This window comes from Papaver somniferum, chromosome 5, assembly GCF_003573695.1.
Source record: "Papaver somniferum cultivar HN1 chromosome 5, ASM357369v1, whole genome shotgun sequence".
In the NCBI taxonomy this organism is placed as follows: domain Eukaryota; kingdom Viridiplantae; phylum Streptophyta; class Magnoliopsida; order Ranunculales; family Papaveraceae; genus Papaver; species Papaver somniferum.
The window spans coordinates 207659055-207675563 of record NC_039362.1 but is presented as its reverse complement, the minus strand read 5'-3'; the positions used below and the strand labels follow the sequence as shown (position 1 = coordinate 207675563).

Here is a 16509-nt window from a genome sequence, read left to right as displayed (position 1 = left end):
AGTGAATCAAAATCGATTTGCTTCTATTGTGTCTTGTATACTTCTATGAGAATATAAACAATTGAACACTCTAGAACTAGTTTCATTTGAGTCATTTGAACTAGTTATGGCTAAGATGAATGAGGTTTATATGAAAGTGTTCATATGGATAACTTCGCTTAACTATTGTTGAGACAACAAAGGTGTACACGTTTAGGTACGATTACTCATATCTAAATGAAGTCACTTTTCATTTGTGTGTAACAAGCTAATTTATATCTAACGGTTGAAAGATATTAGCTTGATTCTAATCAGGTTATCATCGAACAGTGAATATTGAATGCTTTCTTCCCAAGGTAACATTGGTTGCAAACCCTGATTTGAAGATTATATAAAGGAGAACTCTAGGAACTGGGAAACCTAATCCCCACACCTCCTGCGATACAAGTTGCGACTAGAGACGATTCTCCTTTAACCTTAGGTTTTTTCCAAAACCCTGTAGGTTAACGACTTGAATACTTCATTGGTATTGTGAAGCCAGACCCAACTATTTACTCTATAGCTTCTTGTTCTGATCTTGCTGTTTTCTATCGTGATTGAGTACTATCTTCTCTAAGATTTACTCGAGATTTAATCTCCGATAGGCAAGATAAAAAGTAGTCACAAACATCTTCGTCTCATCGTTTGTGGTTCCACAATATCTTGTTTCACTACCGTACGATTAATATTATTGTGAGGTGATTGATATTTCTAGGTTGTTCTTCGGTAATATAAGTCTGGTATATCAATTGGTTCACGTTCACCTTGATTTATCAAAAAACAGAACAAAAATCATAGGTTTATCTCTGAGAGACAGATTTATCTATTCAATATACTTTTCTGTGTGAGACAGATTGATTTATCAAGTTTTCGACTTTGGGATGTAGCAACTCTTAGTTGTGGCTGAGATCAGCTAAGGGAATCAAGTGCGCAGAGTCCTGCTGGGATTCAGAGACGTAAGGAACACAATTGTGCCTTGATCAGTGTGAGATTGGTTAGGGATCAACTACATTCCAGTCTGGAGTTAACTTGGAGTAGGCTAGTGTCTGTAGCGGATTAATACAATGTGGTATTCAAATCTGGACTAGGTCCCGGGGTTTTCTGCATTTGCAGTTTCCTCGTTAACAAAACTTCTGGTGTCTGTGTTATTTTTTTCCTCATTATATTTGTTTATATAATTGAAATATCACAGGTTGTGAGTAAGTTCAATCAATTGTGAATCCAACCTTGGGTTGTTGATTAAATTGATTGACACTTGGATATTGGTTTTTAATATCGTCCAAGTTATTTCTTATATTCAATCGGGCTCGCAAATTCCTATTTGTTTGATTGTAGATTGAATTGAGAAATTTAGATATAACTCTTTGATAAACTTTTCTTAAGATTGAATCTGACTGTGTAGTTGATTCTCTTGAAAGTATATTGGAGTTGTCCATACAGATTTCTAAGCGAAATATTGAGTGTGGTTGTTAGACCCCCGTTTTTTCGCAAATGTGTACGTATATACCTAAGTGGCCCGAATAAGTTTGGGTTCGCCAGTATGCGAACGGGTGCGCATACCTTCCAAACTCAGTTGAATTTCCGGAGCTTGAAACTCACGCCAGTATGGATACCAGTATGCATACTATGTTCCCGGACTTTTCATTAACCGACTAGTACGCATACGGGTATGCATACTATGGTTCTCGGACTTGGAATAACTTGCAACAGTTAGCATACAAGTACGCATACTGTGTTATATCCAATCATGGTTATTTGATCTAAACTCCCATTTCAATCATTGAAACATTCTCGGAAGACAACAATAGTCGTCTCACACAAACTACAGTCGAACCTCGATAAATGAATGCTCTTGGGACCAAGAAAAAATATTCAATAAATGAATATTTTATTTATTTATCGATAAATGAATATTTTATTTATTTATCGATAAACGGATATTTATTCATTTAGACAATATTTTCTTAATTAAGAAGTTAAATTGTATAGGAGAAAATGTACAAGTATACCAGAAAATGGTCAATTAGAAGAAGAAATCCAAGGATTAACTGGTGTCATTTCTAATTTACGTTATAAAAATGTGATGGACGTCGAACATTTTTTAAACTATCCTAACGAGAATGATGCAATTATGGAGTCTCTAACAGACGAAGAAATTATTGAGTCAATAATGAATAATGAGAATGATCCTGAACTAGATGATAGTAGCGTCGTACCAAATGTGTCATCCAAAGATGCTTTTCAAGCGATGGTCACTTTAAAGAATTACTTTCTACAACACGAGTAAAATATTCCAGAAATTGTGCAAGCATTGCATAAAATTAAGGATATAGTGCATTTTGGCTTGGGTGGAAGAAAAAGACAATCAATCATAGATGAATTTTTTTGAGTTCATTCCTACATATATTTTTATGTAAAATTTTCTGATTATGTATTTTGGTTTATTTTTATATATATTTTTTTATATACAATTGAACGATTATTCGTTTATATTTCTATAAGGCCTTTAAGGATCCAAATTTTTTTATTCATTAATGCATTTAGCGAGATTATTCATTTATCACCTTGGCACAAGACGGGACCGGAGAAAATTATTCATTGGGCGAGGTTATTCATTTATCGAACATTCGATTATCGAGGTTCGACTGTATTAGCTTCAAAGCAATTTTCAAGTGATCGAATGTTCAATAAGAAACATTCCGAGTCTACATCAAATGACTGTCTCACACAAATCATGTAAGATGTAAGAGTATACATCAAATGATTGTCTCACACAAATCATGTAAGATGTTATAAGATGAACTTGGTTAGAGCGAAAGCTTTCCAACACATATTTCGAGAAATATATAAGCGAGTTAAACTCAGCTCGAAATATCAAATGTGTTTAATTGAAGTTTATATAGCTATACGAATTTTGTCTCAAATATGAGATAAAGTAGATAGACTTTTGAGTGATAGATGAGTTCAAGTCTCCACATACCTTTTGTTGATGAAGTTCCACAAGCTCCCCTTAATAGTTATTCGTCTTCAATCGATGAACGTCGTGAAGTATAATGCTCAAGTAGACTTACTATCCTAATCCGAGACTTAGCTATAAGTAGACTAGAAATAAAGACTTATAGTTTTGGCAACTAAACTTGACAAATAAGCTTGAGATAGCAACGCTTGCGAGTTCGACCAAGCAGTGCTCTAACAGAAGGAGTGAAAGATAAAATAAAAAGACAGCATGGAAAACCAGGATTAAACTATGAAAACCCACAGGATATCAAATAACCCAACTTTTTTGTTCGACAACCTGTATACACAAAACTTAATACAATAGCTAGTAGTCAACTGAATGATTATTGACAATATGTATATATAATTAATATCTCAACCTCTACTCAATCAGCATGTATATAGACACAAGGTCCGTGAACCTGATTGTTAAGCAGAGTTATTGGACGATCTAAAAAATCAATATCTAATATCAATCTAGTCGTATCCAATAAATTCGATCTTCTGCCAAGTGATTAAACTTGTTATCTATCTTTCAAGATATGAATTCTACAAGAAATTAGTTTTGTAATCGATTACAATTAAGCGGTCATATCTACTTAGATTGAATACGTACAAACCTGTGTAAATCCAATTATAAAGATAAACAATATAATGCGAAAAATGAAAAACACAAGCCACCAGAAATTTTGTTAACGAAGAAACCACAATAGCATAAAAACCCCGGGACCTCGGCCATATTTAATACCACATTGTTTTAAGCCACTACAGACACTATCCTACTATAAGACTACGGACTGTAATGTAGTTGAGACCGAACCCACCCTCCAAGCGATGCAGTTACAGTCGCGCTCCTAACGTCTCTTGAACCCCGCAAGGTTCTACTCACTTGATTCCCTTAACTGACGTCCTTTACAACCTAAGAGTTGCTTCAACGACGTGAAGGCTTTTGATACCAATCTGCCTCTAACATATAATAAGCCTATTTGATTTCCGTTTAGATCAAAGATCAATGTGTGGAAATCTGTTTCCAATTAGCAAAGCTAGCAAACCTCAAAAATCTGGAACTTCTGATTTCCGAAGATCCGCCTAGATCTTTAACCACCTCTCAAGAACAATCTCCGAAAGGTCAATTAAGATCAGTCTTTATATATCTATCATGAGGAATCACAAATTCCGGGACGAAGATAACTTTGCGATTACTATCTGTCTTTCCTGAAAGAGACTACGAGAACCTCGATAACAGAAAAGCAAGATCAAGATTCATGAACTATCAAGGTAAAGATATTCGGACCTGGCTTCACGAATCCCCAAACTGAAGTCTTTTAGTCGTATTCCAAATAACGTTTCACAAAGGAAACCTAGGTCAATATAGGGATACTCTAGAATCAACTTGGACACAAAGTGTCAGGATTAGTTTTCCCAGTTGAGATCGATGTTGTATTTATAGTTTTGAAAGACCAGGGTTATCTTAGAATTCAAGCTAAGATAACTTCAGAATCAAGAAAACACTTTAGGTCTTCAAAATACAATACAAGATTATACAAATAGGTTCTGTTACAGAATCGCGTGTATATAATGACAGTTCGGTTCAACAAGTTAGCCAAAGAACTGAAATTTATTTGATGTTCATTTAAACACCTAAGAAATTATTCATAATTCACACACACAAGTGTTTAAGTGGATCAATGAAGTCTTACAAGTGTTTATAAGAGTTATAGCAATGTTAAACATATTAAATAATAAGTCATTAAGCATATATTAAACATTGTCGGGATAGTTGGTACAACGGTTCCCCAATCGTAGGGCTTGTTCACGAGTCAGGGTGAAACGATTCGTGAACCAGGTTTGCCAATCCTTATAGACTACCGAACTCAGTTGACAATGGTTCATGAACTAGGATCACCAACTTCTAGCCTATTTATACGACTTATAAAATTCAGTTCACCACGGTTCGCTAACCGGGTTCGTGGACTGTTCCCAACTGAACTTGCGGCCTTCTTATTCTATGTATCTCAGATATATATGATTTGCGAACTGGTTCGACAACCTACCCTGATTAAAAGTATCGGTAAGTTCATACTTCTCTCTTATGATGATTGAAACATTCCCAAGTGATATGATCATTTGTATGGACAATTTTCAATTGATCCACAAATTAATCATAAAACTAATATTGTTGAGAACCTTTGAACATCTAATTGCTAAATCATATTTCGAGATTTTTCACAAGACAAGCTTGACTCGAAACTTTTTCTTTGTAATTCTACTATAAGTCATACGACATCGTCTCGATAGATAGCGTGATAGTATAGTGAGTAAAATAGAATGGTTCAGTCTTCATATACCTGATACATAAGTTCTCTAAATGTCTTCGTCGATCTTCAGTCTTCAAGGGTGATATCTGATACTAAACTACAAGTCTAACTTAGTACGAGACTTGACTTAGTATACTAGAAATCAAGATATAGTTTTGATCACTAATATTGACAACAAGCTTGAGATAGCAAAACTTGTGAGTTCAACCAGCAATGCTCTAACAAACTCACATGAGTTGCACTGAAATGGAAGGATTAGTTGGGCTTCTGGACTTGCAACATCTCGACTGTATTTCAATTTTCCATATGTTTAGCTTTACAAACACGATCTTGGCAGCTACTTGAGCAAGTTCAGCAAACCATTCACCTTTGTTCTTCAGAGAGCCACAATCTCGTCAAGAAAATTGTTGCATACTTTTCGCTCCCGATACGACATATCAGCCGATATCGCTGCATTCTTAACGACTTTCGCAAATGGTTCTTCAAATATATGCGACAAGAAATGGAAGAAAATGTGATTTTTATTTGAAATTATATAGTATTTTCAAACATACAACAAAACAATGAACACACTTGCGTATTTACAAGAACATGAAGTAACAAATGAAAGGAAAGCCTTTCTTTTTCTCCTCATTTGAAAGGTAAGTGAAATTTCAAGTGAAATGAACATATTCTTATTCTTGGAGGCATTGAACTATGCTTGTGTTGAGTTATCATCAGCAGAGACAACAAACACTGCATTGTGCTAGTTTAGTACTTGCATAAACTACATTCTTTCCAGCAGTTTAGCTATCCAATTGTGAACAGATCGACAAAGTTAAGGAAACATGAAGTTAAACTTCTCATTACTCCCAACTTGCTCAACTCTTTACAAATAAAATGCATTTTTGGCCTATCATCATTTTTATAGCTTGCACATTGTAGTCCAAGCTTAATAGCTCTTCTTGCATTCTTCACAGTACAACCACTTGTAAGTAAATTCTTACGAATGACACTCTTGACGTTTCTGACCTTTCCTTTAACCAAAGCTTTTCCTTTGACCCAAGCGAGTAACTTCCCTCGGTCTTTGAACACCTTCTTTGCAAGCAATTCAAGGATCAATATCCCAATACTGTATATGTCGCACAGCGGTGTTGCTGATCCTGCAAGATATCACGAAGAAAACAGTGTTAATTGTCATGTAAAGAACTGTGAGTTTCAGGAAATTCTTTATGAAACTGGGCACATAGATACCTATTCAAGTCTTACCGTAAATGGCAGTAACATCTGATGAACCTTCTGTACCTCCACATTTTAACCCTTCTTTTCCTCTCTTAGCTAGTCCGAAATCGCTTAACTTGGGATCGAAGTTCTGCCAATTTATGAGATTGAATGTCAGTGAAAAATAAACTTTCAGAATTTGTATATCTCAAGATATAGAAGAATTAAGAATAGACGTGTTTTCCTGACCTCATCCATCAAGATATTTTCAGATTTAAGGTCTCTAAAAATGATTGGTGGGTCTTGTTGATGCAAATGACATATCACTGATGCCATGTCTCGCAGTATTTGCAAGGTTTTAGGCCAACACAAATCTGTTACAAATTGAAAAGTGATATCAAGTACAGCCGCGGTGCTTTGTGGTGTAGGTAGCCTAGCAAACAAGTTCTATAATATATAGGTAGACTTACCTGAAATGTTGATTTTCAGAGTTCCTCTTCTCATATATTCATATACCAAACAAAGTCTGTTGTCGTCATCCGCAAACCCGACTAGCTTTATAATATTCGGGTGTTCGATTGATTCGAGAATGCATCTTTCCATCTAAAGATCAAAATCTATACACAATAAGATATACATTGGCTAGTGCATTATTATGTGACCAGAATTTAGTCAGACACAAAGGCTTAAAATTACTTACATTGAATTCAATTATTTTCTTTGTTCCTGTGTTTACTTTTATGGCAATTTCCTGCGTCGGAAGCCCCCATCTGTTGTTTTCTGGAATGGACCCTTTAAACACTACTCCGAATGATCCTTGCCCCAATCTCTCTAGCGGTCGGTTCTTAAGTTCATCTAGTTCGCTAGACGGAAACTTAACTGTAGAGAACAGTTCGAACAGTCGATAACATTGCAGTTTGTATGCAAACTTGAAATGCAAAACAAGATAGAGATGAGAACAAAAAGAAGAAGCAGGTATGTACATGCACATACCTGGAGGTCTTCGACCTGATTGTTCCATTTCTGCACTTGTCATTTGCTTGTATCCGATAGCCATTATAAGGTTTTCTCTACTCTAAATTTCAAATATATGGAGCCTAGACAGCAATGAAGATTATATATCATTTGGATGGAATTCATAGACAAAATGGAAATTTGAGAATTTGCACACCAAATTTCAAAACAGATAACGACTCTTGAAAAATTTAACTAAGCCAAACCAAAAGCCTTGACCATTAATGTACTTCAATATAATGAACCCATTTTCGGTTTGAATTCTTAAGTCAACTGAATTCAAGCTCACAGAAATCGAACTTTATAGATATTCATACCTGTAGATTATGTAGGGGAAAAGATGATTGTTCTAATGGGAATGAAAAGATGAATACAACGGTGAATCCACATGGAATTTTCACCTGTAATAATAAAGATGATAAGAGCAATTATACCATACGAACTAGAGAACATTAAATAACAGAAACAAAACATCATAAACAAACACTGATGATTTGACAATTTGAAATCAACGTACCTCCAAACATAAACATAGAAATGAACAAATGTGCTGGATGAGAATCAAATCAAAGAAAAAACACAAAAAGTTTGAGATTCTAAAGTGTTCTTTCTTTTATATGATTCTCTCACAAAAAACATAAACACAGTCTTCTTCTAGTAATGTTAAAGTCTCTGCACTGCAACTGTTTTCCTCTTTCACTTGTAAGCTAAGAAAAGCTTCTGAAGCCATCGAGACCCACAATTTTTTTTATAGTGAAATCATCTTTTGCAATTTGAAATATAATATTACACCAAACTTTGAATTTTTCAATCTTTGCATGTTTTTTTAATAATCTTCATATAAAATTTAAACTTTTCATCAACCGGAGGGTACCACCTAAGCGAGTCGCAACTAAAACAGAGATAAAAATTGATCCATCCAGAGGACCTACCTAGTAACTTAACACTCTAATAATAGCATGTTTCGTGGAGAGCACATTATGTATAGTCAGTCGACTTAGTATTCAACGTATCCTTGTTCCTTTCACAGTCCGACAGATTTACAAGTGATTCTGGTGGGTTCTAGTTTTTTGATTGAAATTTCTCTACTTTTTACACATCATTTTCTATACAAATTTATTCTCTAGGCCTTACATGTGGCTGTTGCTGACCTATATATCCACGCCGAACACAGAATGTCTTCTGGTAGGTAATGTTGCAATTCTCACGACTAAAATGTGCGCAGCAGCTCTTGTGGCAGAGTCATTTTCACAAAAGTTCACATCACTAAAGAATTAACTCTAATTATATGTTGACTAAAACCTTTTTATTCCTAATCAAAGTTTAAAAGTAACTAATCTAGCGATAATTTAACTGAGTGGAGCCAGAAAAAGAGAGAAAGAATACCAGAATTCTTGAAGCCAACCAATGCCCACCCAATTCAAAGCTGTTCTCAACCCAAGTTTCTGTTCATGAATTATATAATAAACGCTAAGCAAGATTGAGAGGGTCATTCAAACTAGAAAATGTTAACAAGAAACTTATAATTACATTTCATCTTTAGAGTCACACTCACAAAACTCGCCAGACGGGTCAAGACACTTTGTTGCTTGCGAGATATGATCAGCCAAATCAGAGGCCTACTGCCACCCATTCCACATCATACATCTATAGAGAGGATATTTAAATTAGTTTTAACTTTGAAGAGAACTGCCTAATGCACTGAAATCTAATGTTCTTCTTACACAAAAGTGAATAGAAGTAAATTAACGGCTAGATGGAATTGGAAGGCAGTACCCGGTGCTTACAAAACAAACACACTTTTCATCAACAGTTGGACAGTATGACTATAAACAAACACAGTGGTAGACCACTATGTAAAAGCACTACCTATATAAAAAGAAAAACAAACAGTTGTAGGCTTAGTCTATAAAACGGCTCTGGGTCCAGCAGCAAAATGGCCATTTGCTTGACCAGTGATTGGCCCTCGGGAAGTTGTTGATATGTTTTCAGCATCACCTACGCCGGTAATATCATGGATGCTTGATCGCCTTCTGTCTTTGTTCATTGAATTACTCAAACGAATGAAATATTTCTGGGCATGGCTGGCTACCTGGGTAGGCGTTCTTGTCACCACATAGTTGCGGGATATACTACGCCAGTCACCTTTTCCATATTTCTCCAATCCAAGAAGAAATAACCTAATTGTTTAAAAATTGTGTTAGAAGATCACACCAAATAAAGAAATTCAGCTAAAACAGATAATGCAATGGAAATAAAGGCCTAGCCAAATAAACCTCTCCGCTGAAAAATAGTTTTTATTCAAACTACAAGAGGATAATCGAGAGATATTTCATTTCCTATTCTCGGACAGCTAAACCAGAACACAAAATTTCCCTCAAAGTAAGGAGAATCTCTCCAACCCCATACTAAGTTACTGCAACAGAAACTTAAACATTCAAATTCCTGTACATTAACCTTTACTAGTAAAAAATATTGCTAAGGTTTCTTATATTTGTCCTTATTAGACACACTACTGTTGGAGACAGTATTATCCAAACTACAGAGCAAGCTGATCTAAACACAGTTATGTCAACTAACAAAGAGGATAATTTGTTCTTAAGATGACGTCTTACTTTAAAGCTGTGTTACGGCGACATGGACACGGTGTCGGTGTGTCGTATCCAAAACGTTACCTTGACACGACAAGATAAAAAACTAGAAAACAGGGACACGGTATATATAAAATAAATCAGTGTCCGTGTCGACACAGCCACAAAAAAAAAAGGCGTGTCGCCGTAACACAGCTTTAATGGCACAAAACAATACTATTTAAGCGGTAACATCATTGCCAACAGTTTTCATAAACTAAATCACTTAATCTGCTGGGTTTCTGTCTATGTACACCCAACACAACCTTGTGAAACAAAGATACGTACAGACTAGTAAACTATCAGCAGACCGTAAAACATCATAACTCTTAACAATCAAAGCAAAAACAAACAAAAAACCCACAGAGCACTTAATAGATTCCCAACAGAATGTAAATATTAAACACTGAAGTATCATAGTGCAGATTCAATTTCTATGTTTAACACTTCCACACGCAGTGTCCAATTACCAAGGCAACATTTGTTTCAAAAAGCTAATGCAATGCGAAGCATTCGACATATAGACACACTGACGAATAAGGTGAAAAAAGTGCAACAGCAGCCTATCTCCACTAATAGCCATGTTTCACATATCTATGGGTGTGCTTTTGGAAAATAAAAAGAAGCATTTTTTTTGTATGAACATACCTGTGTTCCTCCTCTGTCCATGCTATTCCCTTACGGCGTTCTTGATCCAACCTTGATGCCTTTCCTTTATGATTTGAATTACCCTGAGAATTTTCATCTTTTCTACTGGCACCACCCTCACCTACATGTTCCGCTGAACCCTCAGGAGAAGAAACATAGCAAGGCACAGGCACAAGTCCAGCCTCAATCCCACTGATGTCTTCAACTAAGATATCGTAGTGACTTTTTACGTCCTCCAAGGTTTTTCCGGTTACTTCCACAGCTATTTTCTCCCATCTATTCTCTGTACCTTCTGGGTGGATAGCCAGCGCATTCTCAAAGGCTTTATCCTGCTCCCTACTCCATGTGGAGCTCTCACTGGTTTCATCCGCGGTCATCTAGCTTTCAATAAATTTTGTCGGAAGTTTTCATCCAAAAGAAAGAAGATTTTGTTGACGTAATGCAAAAGAGAAAAATTGAAAGATAATATGAAAACCTAAAAGTGTCTTCAAATTAGAGCACAACCGTGAATACACAAAATCGGGAGACACATCAGAACCCTACTGCTTAAGAAACGATGCAAAAGAGGGGGATTTTTCTAGAATATGTGCTAGATAATTTTCTTCTACAGCAGAATCAAAATTGCTTATCAGAGTTTACAATATACTGAGTTTCTTCGCAAAGACGAAAGGTTGAAGTCAGATTTATCAGATCAGCGAGGAGGGAAGTTACAAATATCAGAACAACCAACAGCCACGAACCTGCATCAAGCTCACTACCAAAATATTACAGGAACAAAGAATTATCCAATTGGGCTTCCTGTAAATGCTGACCTATTCATGACAAAAGAAATAACAAACTTCCGTTAGATCGAAAAATTGAGTTGTTTCAGAAAGAACCAAAAAGAAAATGAAGTAATTCAAGTAAGAATAGGAAAACCAAGAATGATGAAGAATTCTAGGAGAAAACTAGGGTGTTGGCCAACAAAATGCAATAAGAAGACAAATGCACCAGACAAAAATGAAAAACAAACTAATTGTCTTTAATGATTAAAATTGGGAACTCAAAGTTACCTTTGAGATTAAAACAAAATAACCCACATGCGAAGTACCTTTTATTTTTCTTTTGAATTCAAATGCCCACTTAAAATGTATTTCTATAACTTGTTTTTAACTCTAAATTTCACCCAAAATGACTAGTAATTCCCAACACCACAAAAGGGATACACTTCATTTAGCCCTCCATAAGCAAAATTCACCTCAAATGTACATGAACCACTATATAACAGTATAAAAAACACTTGTTTTCTTCACTGAATTTTATTTCAAAATGACCATCATTCTAAAACCTTGTTTCTTCGCTGAATTTGAACTCAAAGTTAAAACCCGAAAGAACAAAAATCAATCATCAAAAAGACTAAAGCAGTTGTCCACTATTCCAAAATGGAAAAAGATGACACCACTAAATGATACTAGCTCATTCACTATAGTCCCCTTAGAGTAGAAACATCACTCAAAAATCTACCCATGATCGCAACATCCACTTCAAATATACAATTTCCAGACAATGCAAACCACCTTACAATTTGAAAAACTACTAACAAATACAGTCAAAATCTTAGAATTAAAAGCAAACCTACCCTTCAAAAAGTAAGTCCTTCCCCATTTGTACTTCCTAATAGGCTTTAACAGTAAGAAGATTAAGCTAGTTCCACTCTAAAATAACCCTGAACTAAAAATCTTCAAAACCCCATTAACTTAGTTTCAAAAACTGAACTCCTAACTACTAATTTGAACACAATTTTGAAAACCCACATCAAAGATTCAATCTTTAACCCAAAATGAGAATTAAATCTGACAAAAACAAAGATTACCAAGAAAACCCCAAATACAGAAATATAAGAACCCTAAAATTGCTCAAAATTAAAAATCACACACCTTAAAAAATTCTGAAGATGGCCTTTCAAACCCTGAAAGGAACATAGAACAATAAGAACCCTTAGAATTTGATGGTTTTTACAGGAGGGGTGGGCTTAAATGATGTTGATAGGCAATCTTGAGAAAATCTTTATAAGTTGCAAAATAATTGTTTTCTTAACAAATTAAATAGTAGAATAAAGAGTAATTAAGATGATTGAAATGTTCTCTAGTTGGGGTTAAGTGGGGACTATTTTGAAACGAATCAACAACCACTTTAAAATATCCGTGAGAGAAGACTGAACTGAAGAGAGAAATTTGATAGAGAGGAGGAAGGAGCATGAAAGTGTCTGCCTCTTTTTAGGTCTTTTCTTTTCTCAGTAGGAGACAAAAATGGGGCTGATGATTTTTCTATTCAGCTACCTCTCGGTCATTTAATTTTCTTCTATTTCATCCTATTAAAAAAATAATATCTCAAAATATTAAAAAAGAATTAAACTTGAGAGTTTTTATTTGGCAACGGAGTAAACAAGTTGGGACACGGACTCTTTTTTGAATAGCACCACCCAATATATGAAAAATAAAATTACCTAGACCACAACTAGCATTTGTATTAAATAGAAGGTTATTATTGGGACGTCACACTCTAATAGAGGGATTTTATTTGGATTTTTAATGTCCAAAAAAGTGGTTATGGGATATCCTAACACATATACAAATGTCTAGATTACCCTTTAACTAGAAGTGATTTTACGTCCAGGTTTGGATTAATTCCAACCGTAGAATTTTATTTGCATGTAATTTTACGTCCAGGTTTGGATTAGTTTCAACCGTAGAAGCTCATTTTACGTCCAGGTTTCTTTTAATTCCAACCGTAAAATCCGATTTATGTCCAGTTTTCTTTTAATTCCAACTGTAGAAGTGATTTTACGTCCAGGTTTGGACTATTTCCAACCGTAGAAGTGATTTTACGTCCAGGTTTGGATTAATTCCAACCGTAGAATTTTATTTGCCCAGATTTGAATTAGTTCCAACCGTAGAAGCTCATTTTACGTCTAGGTTCCTTTTAATTCCAACCGCAGAAGTGATTTTACGTCCAGGTTTGGAATATTTCCAACCGTAGAAGTGATTTTACGTCTAGGTTTGGAATATTTCCAATCGTAGAAGTGATTTTACGTCTAGATTTGGATTATTTCCAACCGTGGAAGTTTATTTTACGACCAGTTTTTCTTCCCAAAAAAACTTTGTCCCGGAATTCACCAAGTATACAACAAAATTCATTAATTTAATTTTTATTTAATTAAATTAAATTAAAATTAACTAAATAAGGTTGTTCAGTCAATAAAAAATTATTTGAGATAAGGGTTTTTTTATATTACTTATGGGTGACCCGTTTTTGTCCTATTAGGTGACGCCCCTCTAATGGAATGTGACGCCCCAATAATAGCCTTCATTAAATAAGGGGTGGGATCCGTTGACATAGTTATATTGACATAATCTTCACATTTTAGCGTCATTTTTCTACTGAGCCCAACCGACAATGAATTTGAAGTTAATTTTTTGGTGACATGTTCCTCATATAAAACTCTACATTCCTACCAAAAATGAGAGTATTCCGAAATACGAAACTTCATCATCCATAAATTTTAATTTCAACCGTTAATCTTCTAACAGTTGATATTCAAAATCGTAGATGGCGTTTTTATACATCTATGAATGCTCTCATTTTTGGTTGGAATGTAAAGACTTATAAAAAGAACATGTCATTAAAAAACTAGCTTCAAATTCCTTGCTATTTGGGTTCAGTAAAAAAAACTATAACCATGTCAACGGATTATGTCAATATAACCATGTCAAAGAATCCTACCCCATTAACTAAACAAGCAATGAAAAGAAGGATACATTTGATAATTTTAATTGAAAAGAATTAAATTATTTTTTTTATTCTTTTATAAAAAAAACGGCCACAAGAGCTTTAAAAAAAGAAAAATAAAGAGTAATTTACACATGAATGGTTGGGAAACGGGCAATAATCTGTGCACCAACTTCCTTCTGGATAGCCAAACCTACCCTATAAAAAAGAGAACCACCTATTTTGTTGTTAACGTCGTAATTAATAAGCAATTCTTCAGTCTCTTCAAAAGGACGACCATATCATCATCAAGCTCACCTAAATTCGTGAAGACCAAAACTCCAAAGCTATACCCATGAGATGTGCAGATATCCAAATACTTGTTGTGCTTCCGGCTCACAGCGTAGAGATGGCATGTCCAGGTCTGAAACCACGTATGCCTCCATCAGCAAAGGGAGAAACCCCAGTGACATCAATTTCATTTAATATTAATATTTATGTATCATGATACCGGTAGCAACAAAAAAAAAAACCCCCTGTGACATCAATTTCATTTGATATTAATATTTATGTATCATGATACCGGTAGCAACAAAAAAAAAGATTTCATTTTATTAGTAGCACTAATGCGGGAACTTTGTTGCAGGTGCGGACACGAATAAATTGTCAAAAAAAACTAGGATGCATATTGAAATTAGTGATATTTTCCATTTTCTTTTTGGTAAATAGAAAATTTATTGAATTGGATTGAGCATTGCTCTGGTCCTTAAAAAGAAAATTACAGATATCCACTGGATAGTTATCAAAATTCTCTAGATTGATGGCGGTTTCTCTTATAGATTTCGAGACTGCATCAGCTACTTGATTATCATCAAGATTGACATAAAAAAGATAATAGAGACTAAAACAAGACATAAGATACTTTATTTCTTTAATGATATTTCTTCTTTTCCAGTGAATGGAAAATTCTGAGTCGTTGATAGACTGAATCATCAATTTTGCATCTGTTTGTATTTGAATTCTTGGAAGATGCTTAGCTTTTTCCCTACACAAAACATTTTCTTTTTCCCTACACAAAACATTTCTCGTACTTCCACGCATTCACCTTCTTTTGGACTTAACACTCCATTTGCATAGGATCATTTGATTCTCCTGCATGTACCTGTATGATCTCGTAATACAAGACCAGTTGCAAGTGGGTTAGTATCATAGTCGAATGAGGCATCAAGGAAATTGTGTAGATTGATTAACGTACTATTTATGATATTTTAATTATAAATATAAATAATATAATGCAGAAAGAAAATAACACAAGGTCCCAGGGTTTTTCTGCATTTGCGGTTTCCTCGTTAACAAAATCTTGTTGTGTCATTTACTTTTATTTTCCGCAATTATAATTGTTGTTATTATAATTTAAAGTAAATTACACACACGTTAATTCCTATTTACTTGGTAAGTAATCCTATTGTGTTTGGTTAAGTCCGAACCTTTTATCAAGTAAACATACTTCGTCGTTGTATTGTCTCGATCTCGTATCCATTCGTGTGAACCGATTTGTTGTATTGTCTCGACTCAGTCCATGGACTATCACTTTCGGAGAAAGGACTTATAGGTGGAAAAGTTTTAGATTGAGGTATATTTGGGTACCCTCGTCTTTTCAATTGGTATCAGTGCAGGCAAACACGAAAAGATCTAACAATCTGTGTTTGGTGCGATCCAACCTATAAGAATTGAATCTAATGAATGATTCAGTTAACGTAAAGAAGGACATCAAGAGTTTTGAATTAACACTTGATGATGGCATCTACGATTCAATATCTGAAGAAATCATCTCTAGAGATTCTACGAGACAAGTTAATCTTATTAATGATGTAGAAACCGATGACAACTGGAAAATTTGTCTAGAAGAAAGGATGGATGAAATTTCCGATGATGAT

At 34.8% G+C, this 16509-nt stretch overlaps 2 protein-coding genes across 3 annotated transcripts; both read right to left on the bottom strand.

Annotated features, from left to right (window-relative positions):
- Window positions 1–5836: 5836 nt before the first annotated feature.
- On the bottom strand, window positions 5837–8247 carry LOC113278500 (probable serine/threonine-protein kinase PBL8). Its single transcript, XM_026527322.1, has 8 exons — window positions 8065–8247; window positions 7865–7948; window positions 7527–7630; window positions 7234–7412; window positions 7004–7136; window positions 6783–6907; window positions 6582–6684; window positions 5837–6475 (listed from the first exon to the last, which is right to left on the bottom strand). The coding sequence occupies exons 3-8, from the start codon at window positions 7588–7590 to the stop codon at window positions 6123–6125; spliced, it is 957 nt and encodes a 318-aa protein (XP_026383107.1). The 5' UTR covers window positions 7591–7630; window positions 7865–7948; window positions 8065–8247; the 3' UTR covers window positions 5837–6122.
- Window positions 8248–9195: 948 nt separating this feature from the next.
- Window positions 9196–13111, bottom strand: LOC113284452 (transcription factor SRM1-like). Of its 2 annotated transcripts, none has more exons than XM_026533908.1 (4): window positions 12742–13111; window positions 11566–11637; window positions 10826–11202; window positions 9196–9727 (listed from the first exon to the last, which is right to left on the bottom strand). In XM_026533908.1, the coding sequence occupies exons 1-4, from the start codon at window positions 12784–12786 to the stop codon at window positions 9454–9456; spliced, it is 768 nt and encodes a 255-aa protein (XP_026389693.1). In that variant the 5' UTR covers window positions 12787–13111; the 3' UTR covers window positions 9196–9453. The 2 variants fall into 2 exon arrangements, with proteins under 2 accessions (XP_026389693.1, XP_026389695.1); XM_026533910.1 differs by lacking the exon at window positions 12742–13111 and adding an exon at window positions 12444–12699.
- Between the last annotated feature and the right edge of the window lie 3398 nt (window positions 13112–16509).

Coding starts and splice junctions, on each gene's coding strand:
- LOC113284452 (XM_026533908.1), bottom strand. CDS start 12,786: ATGTTCCTTTCAGGGTTTGAAAGGCCATCTTCAGAATTTTTTAAG. Junction 11,203..11,565: donor TGGTAGTGAGCTTGATGCAG/GTTCGTGGCTGT, acceptor ATTGAAAGCTAG/ATGACCGCGGATGAAACCAG. Junction 9,728..10,825: donor TGGACAGAGGAGGAACACAG/GTATGTTCATAC, acceptor TTAAACAATTAG/GTTATTTCTTCTTGGATTGG.
- LOC113278500 (XM_026527322.1), bottom strand. CDS start 7,590: ATGGCTATCGGATACAAGCAAATGACAAGTGCAGAAATGGAACAATCA. Junction 7,413..7,526: donor ATCAGGTCGAAGACCTCCAG/GTATGTGCATGT, acceptor TGTTCTCTACAG/TTAAGTTTCCGTCTAGCGAA. Junction 6,476..6,581: donor AGATGTTACTGCCATTTACG/GTAAGACTTGAA, acceptor GATATCTTGCAG/GATCAGCAACACCGCTGTGC.